The sequence below is a fragment of the Chiloscyllium punctatum genome, chromosome 1, assembly GCF_047496795.1.
Source record: "Chiloscyllium punctatum isolate Juve2018m chromosome 1, sChiPun1.3, whole genome shotgun sequence".
NCBI classification, from domain to species: domain Eukaryota; kingdom Metazoa; phylum Chordata; class Chondrichthyes; order Orectolobiformes; family Hemiscylliidae; genus Chiloscyllium; species Chiloscyllium punctatum.
The window spans coordinates 42,302,334-42,316,282 of NC_092739.1; the positions used below are offsets into that span (position 1 = coordinate 42,302,334).

Below are 13,949 nucleotides of genomic sequence, written 5' to 3' on the forward strand. Positions count from 1 at the left end.
CCAAAATCAGCCCTTTTCCAATCTGAGACCTTAATACTGACTTTTTTTAAAATCCTTTCCCTGTTAATATTGATTCTTCCTATATTATGATCGCTTTTTCCCAAATGCTCCCCTACTGTGTTCTCCCATTTGGCCTAGCTAATTTCCTAGGACCAGAACCAGCACTGCTCCCTTCCTGGAAGGGCTAAAAAAAGTACTGTACAAATTTTAGGAATATTTCTCTTCCTTGCCCCACGCTCTAGCTTTTCCCAGCCTCCCTGAGGGTAATTGAAATCACCAACTATCACAACCCTACTGGTCCTGCAGATTCTAATAATCTGCCTTCAAATGCTCTCTTCTACTTTCTTCCCAGTATTTGGAGGTCCATGAGAAACATCCAACAAGGTCACTGCTCCCTTCCGGTTTCTCGCCTCCAACCAGACAGAACCTGGATCTTCTTCAAAAGGCAATGATATTATCTTTAACCAAGACTGTTACACTATATCCCTTTTTACCCACCCTGATTTTACTAAAAGCCCCATCTTTTCTGAACAGCTTTCTCTTTTATTAAAAGTGATCCCAATGTCCCAAAAATCTAAACACCACCTTCTACAATATCCCTCAAGCAACATAATTAACTCCGATTTGCTTTTGCTCTAATAGTGAAGCACATGGGACAGGTATGACTACCCTGAAGGCCCCAACCCCAAATCCTACAAGTTATCACCATATCACTGTGGCTCATGTGAGAACTAACCACTGGTTGTTCACCCTCCCTTTCTAATAGTTTAACCAGCCATTCAATTAGGTGGTCCTGAACCCTTTCACCCCAAAGGCAACAGCCGATATGGGACTGACTATCTCTGCTGTAAGTTAGACTGTCTATCCCTCAAACAGTTGAGTCACCCATTACTACTACCTTTCTAATCTATGTACCGACCTCCCTCTTTTCCCAGAGTAGCTTCATGCACCAAGGTACAGTGGTTTCCCCTCAAGTCAGCCACCCCGTACTCAATCATGTTGCTCACTGAATAGGCATCTAAAAATCTCATACCTGTTAAAAAGCTCCAAGGAGTCCTCTGTTTTCTGTACCTGCCATCTCTACTCTATCTGCCTATGATATGGAGCCATCTCACACTGATGTAATTGTTCCTAAAACCTCTCTCCTTCCTGTAGGGTGGGCAGTGAAGACAATTGCTGCTTCTAATCAACCATGTTGTTCAAAGACTGCTACCTTTTGGCACTTCATGCAAATGCACATCTTGTGGATCCCTAATCTCCCAAAATCTTACATGCTACACACATCACAAGCTTTCCCAGCACCCTGAAATTTTATTGGTCAAGACAATGCAACTGCTAAGGCTGTACTATTTCTAAGCCACAAACCCATTTGTTAAAACCAAAACATAAAATAACAATGAAATGCTCTACCCTCACAGGCTTGTTCCTTTTTTTTATGAATTCTCCTTACACAAAAATATCAGTAATGGACACAACCTTTGAATGGATCACCTCAACAAACAATAGAATAATACTGCATCAGATTTTAAATTAAAAGAGAAACATTTTGCCACTTGACAGTGACATTGGGAAGTCCAAATTTAACACCCTTCTCTCGTTTCCCTGCCATGGTGAAAGTAACCATTTTTGAGCAATTTTTTTCCATAAACAATTTTCCGCTGATGGGGGAGTGCCGAACCAGAGGACACAACTTAAAAATACGGGGTAGACCATTTAGGACAGAGATGAGGAGAAACTACTTCACCCAGAGAGTGGTGGCTGTGTGGAATGCTCTGCCCCAGAGGGCAGTGGAGGCCCAGTCTCTGGATTCATTCAAGAAAGAATTGGATAGAGCTCTTAAAGATAGTGAAGTCAAGGGTTATGGAGATAAGGCTGGAACAGGATACTGATTGGGAATGATCAGCCATGATCATATTGAATGGCGGTGCAGGCTCGAAGGGCTGAATGGCCTACTCCTGCATCTATTGTCTATTTACACATTTCAAAAAAAAATCTGTTAAAACAGGAATTTTCAGTTTCTGGATTAGTGGTGCTGGAAGAGCACAGCAGTTCAGGCAGCATCCAAGGAGCTTCGAAATAGACCTTGCCTGAAACGTTGATTTCGAAGCTCCTTGGATGCTGCCTGAACTGCTGTGCTCTTCCAGCACCACTAATCCAGAATCTGGTATCCAGAATCTGGTATCCAGAATCTGGTATCCAGAATCTGGTATCCAGAATCTGGTATCCAGAATCTGGTATCCAGAATCTGGTATCCAGAATCTGGTATCCAGAATCTGGTATCCAGAATCTGGTATCCAGAATCTGGTATCCAGAATCTGGTATCCAGAATCTGGTATCCAGAATCTGGTATCCAGAATCTGGTATCCAGAATCTGGTATCCAGAATCTGGTATCCAGAATCTGGTATCCAGAATCTGGTATCCAGAATCTGGTATCCAGAATCTGGTATCCAGAATCTGGTATCCAGAATCTGGTATCCAGAATCTGGTATCCAGAATCTGGTATCCAGAATCTGGTATCCAGAATCTGGTATCCAGAATCTGGTATCCAGAATCTGGTATCCAGAATCTGGTATCCAGAATCTGGTATCCAGAATCTGGTATCCAGAATCTGGTATCCAGAATCTGGTATCCAGAATCTGGTATCCAGAATCTGGTATCCAGAATCTGGTATCCAGAATCTGGTATCCAGAATCTGGTATCCAGAATCTGGTATCCAGAATCTGGTATCCAGAATCTGGTATCCAGAATCTGGTATCCAGAATCTGGTATCCAGAATCTGGTATCCAGAATCTGGTATCCAGAATCTGCAGTCATTGTTTTTACCTCGAGGAATTTTCAGTGTTCACTACAGGACATCAAAACGGAAGACTGACCATAAAAGGAAATCTAGCCATCGCAAAAATATTAGTGATTTATTGCTGTCGATTTAAATGGTCTGAATCATTAAAAATGTTCTTGGTGTTCCACTACAGCAGTAATATGGTAGAACTTGAAGGAATGTAATAAACTGCTGGTTATATACAACTTGCTGTGTTTGCACATCTGGCAGTAAATCTATCCCATTGACTGTGATATTAAGGGCAACAAACAGGAAGACCTTTGTTATAGAAAAGATTTTCTCCAACTGTTGGCCTGACCAAAACCAACAAGTTTATCTACATGATGTCAGTGTCATGGGTCTTGTACAACTAATGTAAAAGCAATTAATGTTTTTAAACTTTACACAGCCCCAATCTGCCTTATTTCAGGCATCAAGACATGAATAAGATTTTCTTTTTAGCTCAAATTGCTGTTTGCTCATGAAGCATATCATAGGCCAACTCTCTATTCCACAATTAAAATTGGAATTTTATTATCTGCCACATTGGGACCTTCAGTCCATTTCCTTAGAGCTTCAGCCTGTGTTCTGGATTGCTACTTCAATGATGTTACAACTACTCACTGCCTCCCTCAAAGAATAGGGCTTTATTTAGAAGAACTAGAGACTTTTGACTTATTATCACAGACATAAAAATAACTGGACTGTCAAGGTACTAGAAGCTTTGAAATAAAATCAAAAATATTTTTCCACTGGTCAATGCCATGGTAACTAGAGGAAATTAAGTCAAAGGGATAAGTTAAGAAAATGGTTTCTCATCCAACTAACACATCCCACTGATAAAGTGAATGTACCAACCAAAACAGAACAGGGAAAGAAAATAAGTGCTTACATCCTCAAGATGAGATTCCTCTGTTTAGCTATGTCAATATTTTACCTGCACAGCATTCTGGGTAGGAGGGCTACTCCACAGTTTGCTATCACATTACTATATAAAAATGTTCTTACACATTCTAGGTGTTATCCAGTGGCTAATTGTTGAGTGGGTTATTTTTTTAAAATGTCTTAAGCACAGTGGTACTAGCCAACAACAGACATTAAGAACATTAGACAAAATTTTCACTCTGCTTCTCTCTCCACAAGCACTGCCAGACTTGCTGAGATCCTCCAGCACTGGTGTTTTTATTTAGGAACAGTAAACTTACAGATAACAGGATGGCAGGCTGTATTTAGGGTTCCCTTTCTTGCCCTTCCCTGGACTGGTTCTGTTCTAACACCTTAGCTCCACATCTGCACTGACCTGTGGAGAGCAAACATCACTGAGACAGTTTGTGTACAGTTCTGACTGTGGTCTGCCAGGAGCAGCCTCTTCCTGTCTGGTCATAACTTTCTTATTCCCATGACTTTAACATCTGATTTGCTGAACGACCTATTAATTGAGCATACTGAAATGGGTGGTATTTGTGCAGAAACCCCTACATTGTCCTCTCAGGCAGCCTATGCAACATTTTGGAGTTGCCCTTCTAATTCATTTACTATAAAACGTTGAAGAGCCTTACCTGCTTTATCCACCTTGTTAGTGCTGCTTCCGTTCTTCCACACCTGTCAGCTGACAAAGACTTTACAGCTGAGCTCAACTTGGGAGGGCATGAGAAAAGGTGGTAAAACTGAGTATTCCTTTTCCTAGAGTGGCTGACAACCAGCCTGATAAGCATTTCCTGTCTGAGGCCATCCAGGTTTGAGGTGCCAGGCACTTGCCCTCATCTTCTAAACAGGGACTAGACTTGAAGTCAGACAGTAGGAGTTTGTTTAGAAGAGGCTACTTTAGATGCTGACCATATATCATATTAACTCTTCTCATCTTTCTGGTGCTGGGGCAGGGCCGCAGTAAAACAGATTACTTAGGGGCAGCAGTGGCTCAGTGGTCTGCAGCCTCACAGCGTGAGGGACCCAAATTTGATTCCAGCGTCTGGCAACTGCATGTGAGGAGTTTGCACATTCTCCCCACGTCTTCCTCCAGTTACCTCCCACAGTCCAGAAATGTGAAAGTTAGGTGAATTGCCATGCTAAATTGCCCATAGTGTTCAGGGACGTGTAGGTTGGGGGCATTAGTCAGGGAAAATGTAGAGCGGTAGGGGAATGGGCCTGGGTGGGATACTCTTCGGAGGGTCGATGTGGACTTGTTGGGCCAAATGGCCTCTTTCCACATTGTAGGGATTCTATAAATTAAGTAGCTGATATTACAATTTAGAATGAAAAATAGTTGACAAAAGTGCACACAAATGTAGGTTTTTAATATAATCATACAAGTAATATATAATAAAGACAATATCAATGCCTCAATTATAACAAGTTACAAATCTTATTTGTATACAAAGATTGAGACTCAACAAAACTTTTCCTCAAGCTACAAAAGTCTTCAATGTTACTCAGCACTGCCAATAAAAAGTTAAATTTTATTGCGTTTGAAATGTCATAACTCAACCACTTCAAATAATTCATAAATGATAATAAAGCAAAAAGTCACAAAATAATTTAATTCAAACGAACATAATATTTTGGATTTTTAATTTAGTTTTTAACTAACATTCATGCTTTCAATTATAACAATGAACCTACTTCAATGGAAAAATATTTGCTAAGATTGTTAAAATTACTAATTTTTGTTCAGAAAGATTTTATAAACTGATCTATGTTTTCAAAACAGTGCATTACTTAAATATGCTTAAGGGTTAAATAAGGACAAGTGAATTTTCCTTGTTGACATTTTATTTACCAGCTTAATACTACAGAATTTGTTACTTAGCCTGAAGCATTCGCAAAAATATATTGTTTCTGTGTGCTACCTCTCATGATGACTGTAAACTATAGCTTGAAATACTGAATGCCAACATTTCTTACTGCTACCAGACTGGATTCTCTCAAAAATAATTTGGTAGATAACTGTTCTGTATGTATTTGTTTTCTCCCATCTCTTCCCCAGTCAAAACAGAGGTTTATTTCTGTCCCTCTGTCTGACTGACAATTCTTCAACGAAGAGGTCTTTGTCAATACTTATTTGTATGTAACCATAGATTAAGCCAGGGCTGAAATTATCCTTGTGTGTGAAACTCCCTGTTTGGGGAAGCACATTCCATGAGGAACCTGGCTGTAATCATGGCTTAATGTGCAAAAATACAGAAACATTCAGTTTTTCCAAATTTAAAGAGGAGAAATGTATTATTCCTTTGCTTCATTCATTCTCAAAAATCCATAATAACTCTCCTTTAAGAAAATAAAACTGCAAGGAGAAATACACCAAAGTAAATATTCAGAGCTAATACAGAGATCTGTAGGAATGTCAACTTATGCAATATTTAAGATGTGTTTTCTTTCTCAAAGTATTTATGAAATATACAACAGCACTACTACTGAAAATCTTAGTCCACTTTCGGACTCCCCAGACATGTCTAATTTTGAAATTGCTATTGCTTTCAATTTGTGCAGGGGTTCAAATCACTGATGAGGATACAGGCAGTTTGGCCATTAAACAAGTAGTGCACTATTGCATTTAACTCCACAAAACAATAATTATTGCTTTACAAATTTCTCATTGAAAACATGGGTAATTATATGTAGCTTAAAAAGTTTGAGAAAAAAGCAAGGCCACACACTTACCACAAATGGCTTAAAACTGGGGCAGAGAAGGGAGAGGAATACATTTAGCATTCCTTTAAAAAGAGATTTTAGAACCAACCCATTTTTCAATGTGAAAAAAATCTACAACATTTATGCTTTTGACAGGTCACATTTTAAAAACTGCCACGAAGCTTGTTTTTCTTCTGCATCTCGTTTTGCTATGATATTATAAAGGTATATTAAAATAAGATTTATTTATCCTCAGCCAGTATTGCAGAGCTCAATCTTAGATTTATAATGAGAAATTAAATTCACAAAAGTGAATGCATAGTGCATTCAATCCTGCCTTAAACAGTTCCAAAGGAACAGCAATGCAAATGAAATGGGGGTTGAAGGCCAACAGGATAGTATCACCACCTAGAATCATTCTGACAAATAAAATCTACCTGTAAGAAAATGCCATGCATTTTATATACCAAACAAAACAATTACAGGGCACATGATCAATTCTCCCTGCCTTTGCTTTCATTTTGTAATAATTGATTGACCAGAATGGAAACATTTTTCTAAGATTATTTTCTCGATTGTATTCCACGACATTTGTAAGTGTCACATGCAGTCAACAACATTGCTGGACCCTTGACCCACATCTCTAATTTGGCTGACCAGACAGGCACACACAGCAACTCCAGCTCCAGCCCTGCAGTGTGAAATGGATCCAACTAACTCCCACCTATAAGAAAGTAAAAAGGGAAAAGACATTATGAAAAGCATCAGCTAATAAATCCATTGAATTTCCTCCTTTTCAGGAAGAGATTATCCATATTAACGCTTACTATTCTAGTTTACTTATTTTAGGAGTGCATCCTGATAATTTTCTCTCTCGTGGAAATATTCTCATCATGTTCTGATACATCCAGCAAGGAAACTAACTGCAGGTGACTAAAAAGGATTAACATGAATAAACAATCCATGTTAGCAATGTATTAAGGGTTAAGAGGGAAAATATTTTAAAATACTTAACATGGGAAATGTGAAATTATGTTGGTAGAAAGAATAGTAAAACAGACAATTTTTTAAAATGATAAAGAAATATGAGTAAACATTGATAAGAGAAATTTAGACAAGCTCATACACCAATCACAGCAAGAAATGAGAAAACAAATAATATGTTTGCCTTAAATAAAAGCAGAAGGTACTGGAGAAACACAGAAAAGGAGGAATATTGGACTCAATATGTCAACTGTTTCCTTCTCCACAGATGCTACCAGACTGAGTTTTTCAGCATATTTTTCTGAAAATCTGAATAATGAGAATTCTCAGCACATTGTTTTAGAATATGGTAGCTTTTAAGTCTTTATTGCAAAGCAGCTGGAGTGCAAGTATAAGAAAGTCTCTTTGCAATTATGAAAGACTTGTTGAGGCCACAGGATGGACTTTCAATCTCTCTTCCTAAGAAAGGTTAACCTTGCCTCACAGGGAGAGCAATGAAAATTGTCTCAATTGATTCCTAAAATGAAATGGCTGTTATGAGAACAGGTCAAGTAATATAGCCTACATTGAAGTAAAGAAGAGAGATATTTGAAATGTATTAAATTCTTCAAGGGCTGACAAGTTCAAATGCGAAAGGCAGTTTCTGTTGGTTGGAGAACCTGTACCAAGCAGCTGTATTCTCAGGACATTAGATCAACTATTTAGGACCAGGAGGATGAGGAGTAACTTCTTCATTAAGAGAGCTGAGATGTTTTGGGGTTCTTGCCCCAAAGGGCCATGGATGCTCACTCATTGCCTAATGCTGTCATCAATAGTGTTTTGGAACACAAAGGGAATAAATGACTATAGAAAAGTGGTGTGCAAGCAGAATCTCAACTGGGATCGTTTTGCAAGGTGGAGCTACCCTAAGGGACCATATGGCTACTCTTGCTCCTATTTTTAATTTTCTCAAAAGGTAGTAGGCACAAGGAGCATCAACAACTATTAGACCACACAGGGGTAAAATATAATCAATTCATTGTTATGTACTAATATTCAATGCAAAACAACCAAACCATAATACACAGTTAATTTCACAGCAGTTATTCCATCACAAACATTCCATCACAGTGGATTTTCATTAGTAAGTAAAGTGGTCTGTGGTGGCATGAATTTTAAAAGCATTTGCAGTAGGAACAAATACAACAGCATATGATTCACTCTCCAAAAATGATGCAGAGAAGATTGCTGTGATTGGATTGCTCAGGAGGGTGAGGAAGAATCATGGTATAAATGATCTGCTTCATCAAATAATATTATGAAAATGGTCTGTATAACACTGACAGGAGACTTGAGAATTCAAATTAGTAAACATTGTGGATCACAGTATGCTTACATTGCAAAGCTATAATAGTAGGTGAGATTGTGCTCTCACTCATTTTAAAATGTTGGGAAAGAACAAATTCACTGCACGAAAATCACTTTTCTTTCATTTTATTGATTATATATTAGATTACAATGTTGAAAAGCATGGTGCTGGAAAAGTACAGCCAGTCAGGCAGCATTGGAAGAACAGGAGAGTCGACATTTCAAGCGTGAGCTCTTCCGGAGGGGAAGGGGGGGAAGTGGGGTGGGGGAAAAGAGGGGAAGTGATAAGTAGATGAAGGCAGAGGGGATGGTGACAGGTTGGAGGAAAGGGTGGAACGGATAGGTGAGACAGGTCAGACAATTCAAGAGGGCCGTGCTGAGTTGGCAGGTTGAATCTGGGATAAGGTGGGGGAAGGGGGTGGGGGGTGGTTGGGGAAGGAGGGAAATGAGGAAACCAGTGAAATTGACATCGATCCTGTGTGGTTGGAGGGTCCCAAAGAGGAAGAGGAGGTGTTCTTCCTCCAGCGGTTGGGTGGCTAGACTTTGGTGGTGTGGAGGAGGCCCAGGAGTTGCACGTCCTTGGGGGAGTGGGAGCGGAGTTAAAAAGTGTTCGGCTACAGGGCAGTGGGTTGTTTAGTGCATGGGCCCCAAAGATGCTCTCTGAAACATTCTACAAGTTGGCATCCTGTCTCCCCAACATAGAGAAGACCACATCAAGAGCAATTGACACAGTAGAAGGTGTGTGTGGAAGTACAGGTACATCTGTCAGACGTGGAAGGATCCTTGGGGGCCTTGGACGGATGACGCATGCAGCATGGGTTCTGCATTTCTTGCAGAGCCAGGGGAAGGTGCCGTAAGTAGAGGTTGGGTTGGTGGGACGTGTGGACCTAACAAGGGAGTCACTGAGGGAATGGCCTCTGTGGAATACAGATATGGGTGGGGAGGGAAATATATCCCTGGTGGCGGGGTCTGTGTGTCAGTGGCAGAAATGGTAGAGATGATACCGGTTGTATCCGGAGGTTGTGGGGGTGGTAGGTGAGGACCATGGGGGGTTTTGTCCTTGTTGCAGTTGAAGGGGTGGGGTTCAAGGGCAGAGGTACGGGAAGTGGAGAAGATGTGTTGGAGTGCATCGTCGACTACGTAGGAGGGGAAACTGTGGTCCTTGAGGAAGGAGCCTATCTGGGATGTTCTATGGTGGAACTGATCCTCTTGGGAGCAGATGCGGTGGAGGTGGAGGAATTGGGAATAAGGGATAGCATTCTTACAAGAGGAGATGTAGTCCAGGTAGCTGTGGAGTCAGTGGGTTTGAAATAGATGTCTGCGTTGAGTTGGTCACTGAAAATGGAGATGGAGAGATCCAGAAAGGGAAGGGGAGGTGTCTGAGATGGTCCAGGTGAATTGGAAGTCAGGGTGGAAGGTGTTCGTGAAGTTGGTGAACTGTTCAACCTCCTTATGAGAGCGCAAGGTGGCGCCGATACAGTCATCGACATAGTGGAGGAAAAGGTGGGGCATTGTGCTGGTTTAGCTGCGGAAAATGGACTGTCCCACGTAACCGACAAAGAGGCAGGCATAGCTGGGGCCCATGCGGGTGTCCATAGCTACCCCTTTGGTCTGGAGGAAGTGGAAGGATTCAAAGGGGAAAATGCTGAGGTTGAGGACCAGTTCAGCCATTTGAACGAGTGCGTCAGTGCAAAGGTACTGGTTGGGTTGGCGGGACCGCAAGAAACAGAGGGCTTGGAGGCCTTCACCACGGCAGATGGATGCATACAGGGTCTGGATGTCCATGGTGAAGTTGAGGTGTTGGGGGCCAGGGAAACAAAAGTCATGGAGGTGGTGCTCAATTTAGCCCTTCAACTTTAGACCCTTGAATCCATCAGGGAAGGGCAAATTGTATTTCAGAACCCGAGTCCATAACACCAATGATACAAAAGTAATAACATTTGTAACAATACAAGAGAGGTGCAGAAAGATTAAGTTTGAAATTGTGTATAGGTGGACTGTAAAAGGTAAAGATTCTTGTCTTTTTCAAACTACAACTTATGTAAATACAGTAATTTGGAGGGCAATCAATATTTTCCTTTCTAGAATGTTCAGTAATGAATGAAGTTGCAAAAAGGATCACAACATTCAACACAAGGTAAAAAGCTCAATTCCAACAATGGCACATATTGTCCAACGTAGAAATTGATGATCAACAGACATACATATTTACCTGTTCATCACTGGATCATAAGCTTCCACTGTATTCAGATAAATATTTCCATTGTGCCCACCAACCGCAAAGATTTTACCCATTAGAGTTGCAACCCCAACGCCACCACGGGGTGTCGTAAGCTCTGCCACATACTCCCACTTATTTGTACGTGGATCAAATCGTTCCACAGAGCTGAGTGGAGAGTTATCATCAAAGCCACCTAAATTAAAAACAAATAGATTTAGATTGCAAAGGGGATAAAAATGAAATGCCGTAATGGTACAAGAACAAGAAACATCACCATTGGGATGCAGGCTGAACTCTTTTCCAGCATTGTATCTTGGAACACAGGATACACTGAATTCCACCAACCAACTCAAATTGTTAAAAAGGAAAACACTGACAGGCTACTGTGTGCAACACAGTGATAAAGTACAATTGCAGTGCCACTTGCCCCACAACAGAAAGGTAAAAGGAAAAGAAAGCTTATCAACTCAAAAAACAGGAACACAATAAAATCATTGCATACGAGAAAATTAAAGTTGCTTCATAAATTTGAGAATAGAAAAAGGTTTGTAGTAATTTTCATGTAATAGAGTCAAATTAACAAATCAATACAGCAGCAGTTCCAACACTAATTCAAAGCCAGCCCAACCCTGAGAACATGCTGCATTTTCTTCTGTGCAGACAGTGGGATGGAACCAAATGAAGCTACACGCTTCTCCAATCGAACTTGCCTCTCAAATTCTATTTCCCATAAAACAAAATTAAGGACAAATTTATCTCTTGTACACCATTTATGAATTAAACTATTCTACAAGGCATTAATTTCTATTGATTTAGAAAATGCATTTTATGACTGAAGGGAAAAACAGTGGAAGATTGGACTCAGAATTATGCCTTTTAAGTAGATGACAATCATATTTCAACCATATTATTGCGATGGAGTACAATTTAGGGTATTTAATTGCATTAAAGTTCACTGACAGCAGGTTGCACTCACTACTAGTAACATTCCTATCTTCTCATCCCTCACCTCTTTTCTAATCTTAATGTGTTGTGTAAGTCAAAAAGAATGTATAAAGCACAGTCACATATACATAAATATATATACATATACACAGCACACATTTTATCTGATTCGTCTCCATACTGAATTTGAAGATAGGAATGACCATATTATTAAGTCACTATCTTAATTTCATTTGATTCTTGTTTTCAACAAACCATTTGTTAAAAGTATATCAATACGTAAGATTTTTACTTGCCTACTATGTATAAGCAACCATTTAATTCACCAACTCCATTTCCAGCTCTTCTTTGTCCCATGTCCTTCATTCCTATCCATTTATCCAAGTAGGGATCATATCTTTCAACGCTAGACAAAGATACCATGCCATCGTTCCCACCAACAGCATACACATGGCTCTAAATGAAGAAATAAGCAAACGTTTGGCCACAGTTATATCATGAAACAGGAAAACGGTAGAACAAAATCACATTGAGGCAACAACATTTGCTACAGACAGAAGTTTGGCATTATACTCTTACAGATTTGTTAAAACAAGATATGACAGAGTTGAAAAGTCCATTTTAATACATTTTTTAGACCATAGTCTTCAAAAAAAATGACCAAATACTGCAAAGGTTAAATAAATGGAGACAACTTACTGTCTTCGCTGGTGTTTATGCTTGAAATGACCTAAAGTGCATACATATTTCCTCTTTTCTGTTCAGTTACTAACTATAGTGATCGAGACATCACCCCCAAATTTGGAAAGAACCCCAGACAGTCCAGGAGGGCTAACAGCCTTACTTACAACTTCTTTAGGAGTTCCTTTGAAATAACATCATAAAATGAATTCAAATTCTTGAATTCATTTCACAAGCATGCAGATGGGCTCATCCATACCAGTTACTATTCTCCACACATACCACCTTCATTTCTTTATCTAATCCCATCAAATATATCCTCTTTGTTGTGTTTATCTAGATTCCCTTTGAAGGTAACTGTGCCTTTACATCAACCAGTGCTTCTGGTAACATTTTGGAAATATTAACCATTCGCTGGGTAAAGAGGTTTCTCCTGGAAACCAACAGTCCAAAGTACTGATTTCACCATTCATTTCAATATTTGCCCCCCATTAAATCCTTTTTAATCTAAAATGCCTCCATTTACTCTCCAATCTTCACTTTTCTACAGAAAAGGTTCTTAATATATTTAAAATTCCCTGCTAGGGATAGCCTCAGTTCTGGTATATTTGCAATATGTTACTTTAGGTTATTCTCCAGTGTCTCTAGATTCAATTTGGGTCTAAATCAAGGATCGACGTTTAATGTAAATTTGAAAAACAGGTTTCCCTCTCAAAACAAACTCATACTTTAAAAGTTTGTAGATTTAGGATTCATAATCATAACTTATCTAGAAATTTCAAACAGTCTTCACTGCATTGTGGGATGTGATTAACATGGATTACGTAAAATGTAATAATAATCTTGAAATGTTCAGAAATAAGCATAACCAGAAACACAAAATACAAGTTAATAAGTTATGTAGTACTCACTCTGAGTGCAACTGAACCCACACCACCCCTTGGTGTGTTCATTGCAGCCACGGTGCTCCACAGGTCAGAGTCTATATCATATCTCTCAACATCATTAAAGCATGTATGGTCATCTAGACCTCCAATAGCATAAATTGGACCCCCAAGGGAAGCCAGAGAAATACCTCTCCTGAAGATATTAAAGTAATATCAATTTCAGAACTGAACCAAGACATCAGAATCATATCAAGCTTTTAGATTACTTAGATTACTTACAGTATGGAAACAGGCCCTTCGGCCCAACAAGTCCACACTGATCCTCCAAAGAGCAATGCATTCCCCTACAATTACCCCTTCACCTAACACTATGGGCAATTTAGCATGGCCAATTCACCTAACCTGCACATTTTTGGACTGTGGGAGGAAACTGGAGCA

At 39.7% G+C, this 13,949-nt stretch overlaps 1 protein-coding gene across 5 annotated transcripts in view; it reads right to left on the reverse strand.

Moving 5' to 3' along the window:
• Positions 1 to 5,102: 5,102 nt before the first annotated feature.
• Positions 5,103 to 13,949, reverse strand: part of klhl8 (kelch-like family member 8) — a 28,618-nt gene continuing 19,771 nt past the window's right edge. For all 5 annotated transcript variants that reach the window (XM_072549047.1, XM_072548952.1, XM_072549031.1 and 2 more), the window contains 4 exons: positions 13,536 to 13,704; positions 12,240 to 12,399; positions 10,990 to 11,191; positions 5,103 to 7,170 (listed from right to left, as the gene is read on the reverse strand). In XM_072549047.1, the coding sequence (XP_072405148.1) occupies positions 7,047 to 7,170; positions 10,990 to 11,191; positions 12,240 to 12,399; positions 13,536 to 13,704 (655 nt within the window). In that variant the 3' untranslated portion in view covers positions 5,103 to 7,046. The remainder of the gene's footprint in view (positions 7,171 to 10,989; positions 11,192 to 12,239; positions 12,400 to 13,535; positions 13,705 to 13,949) is intronic.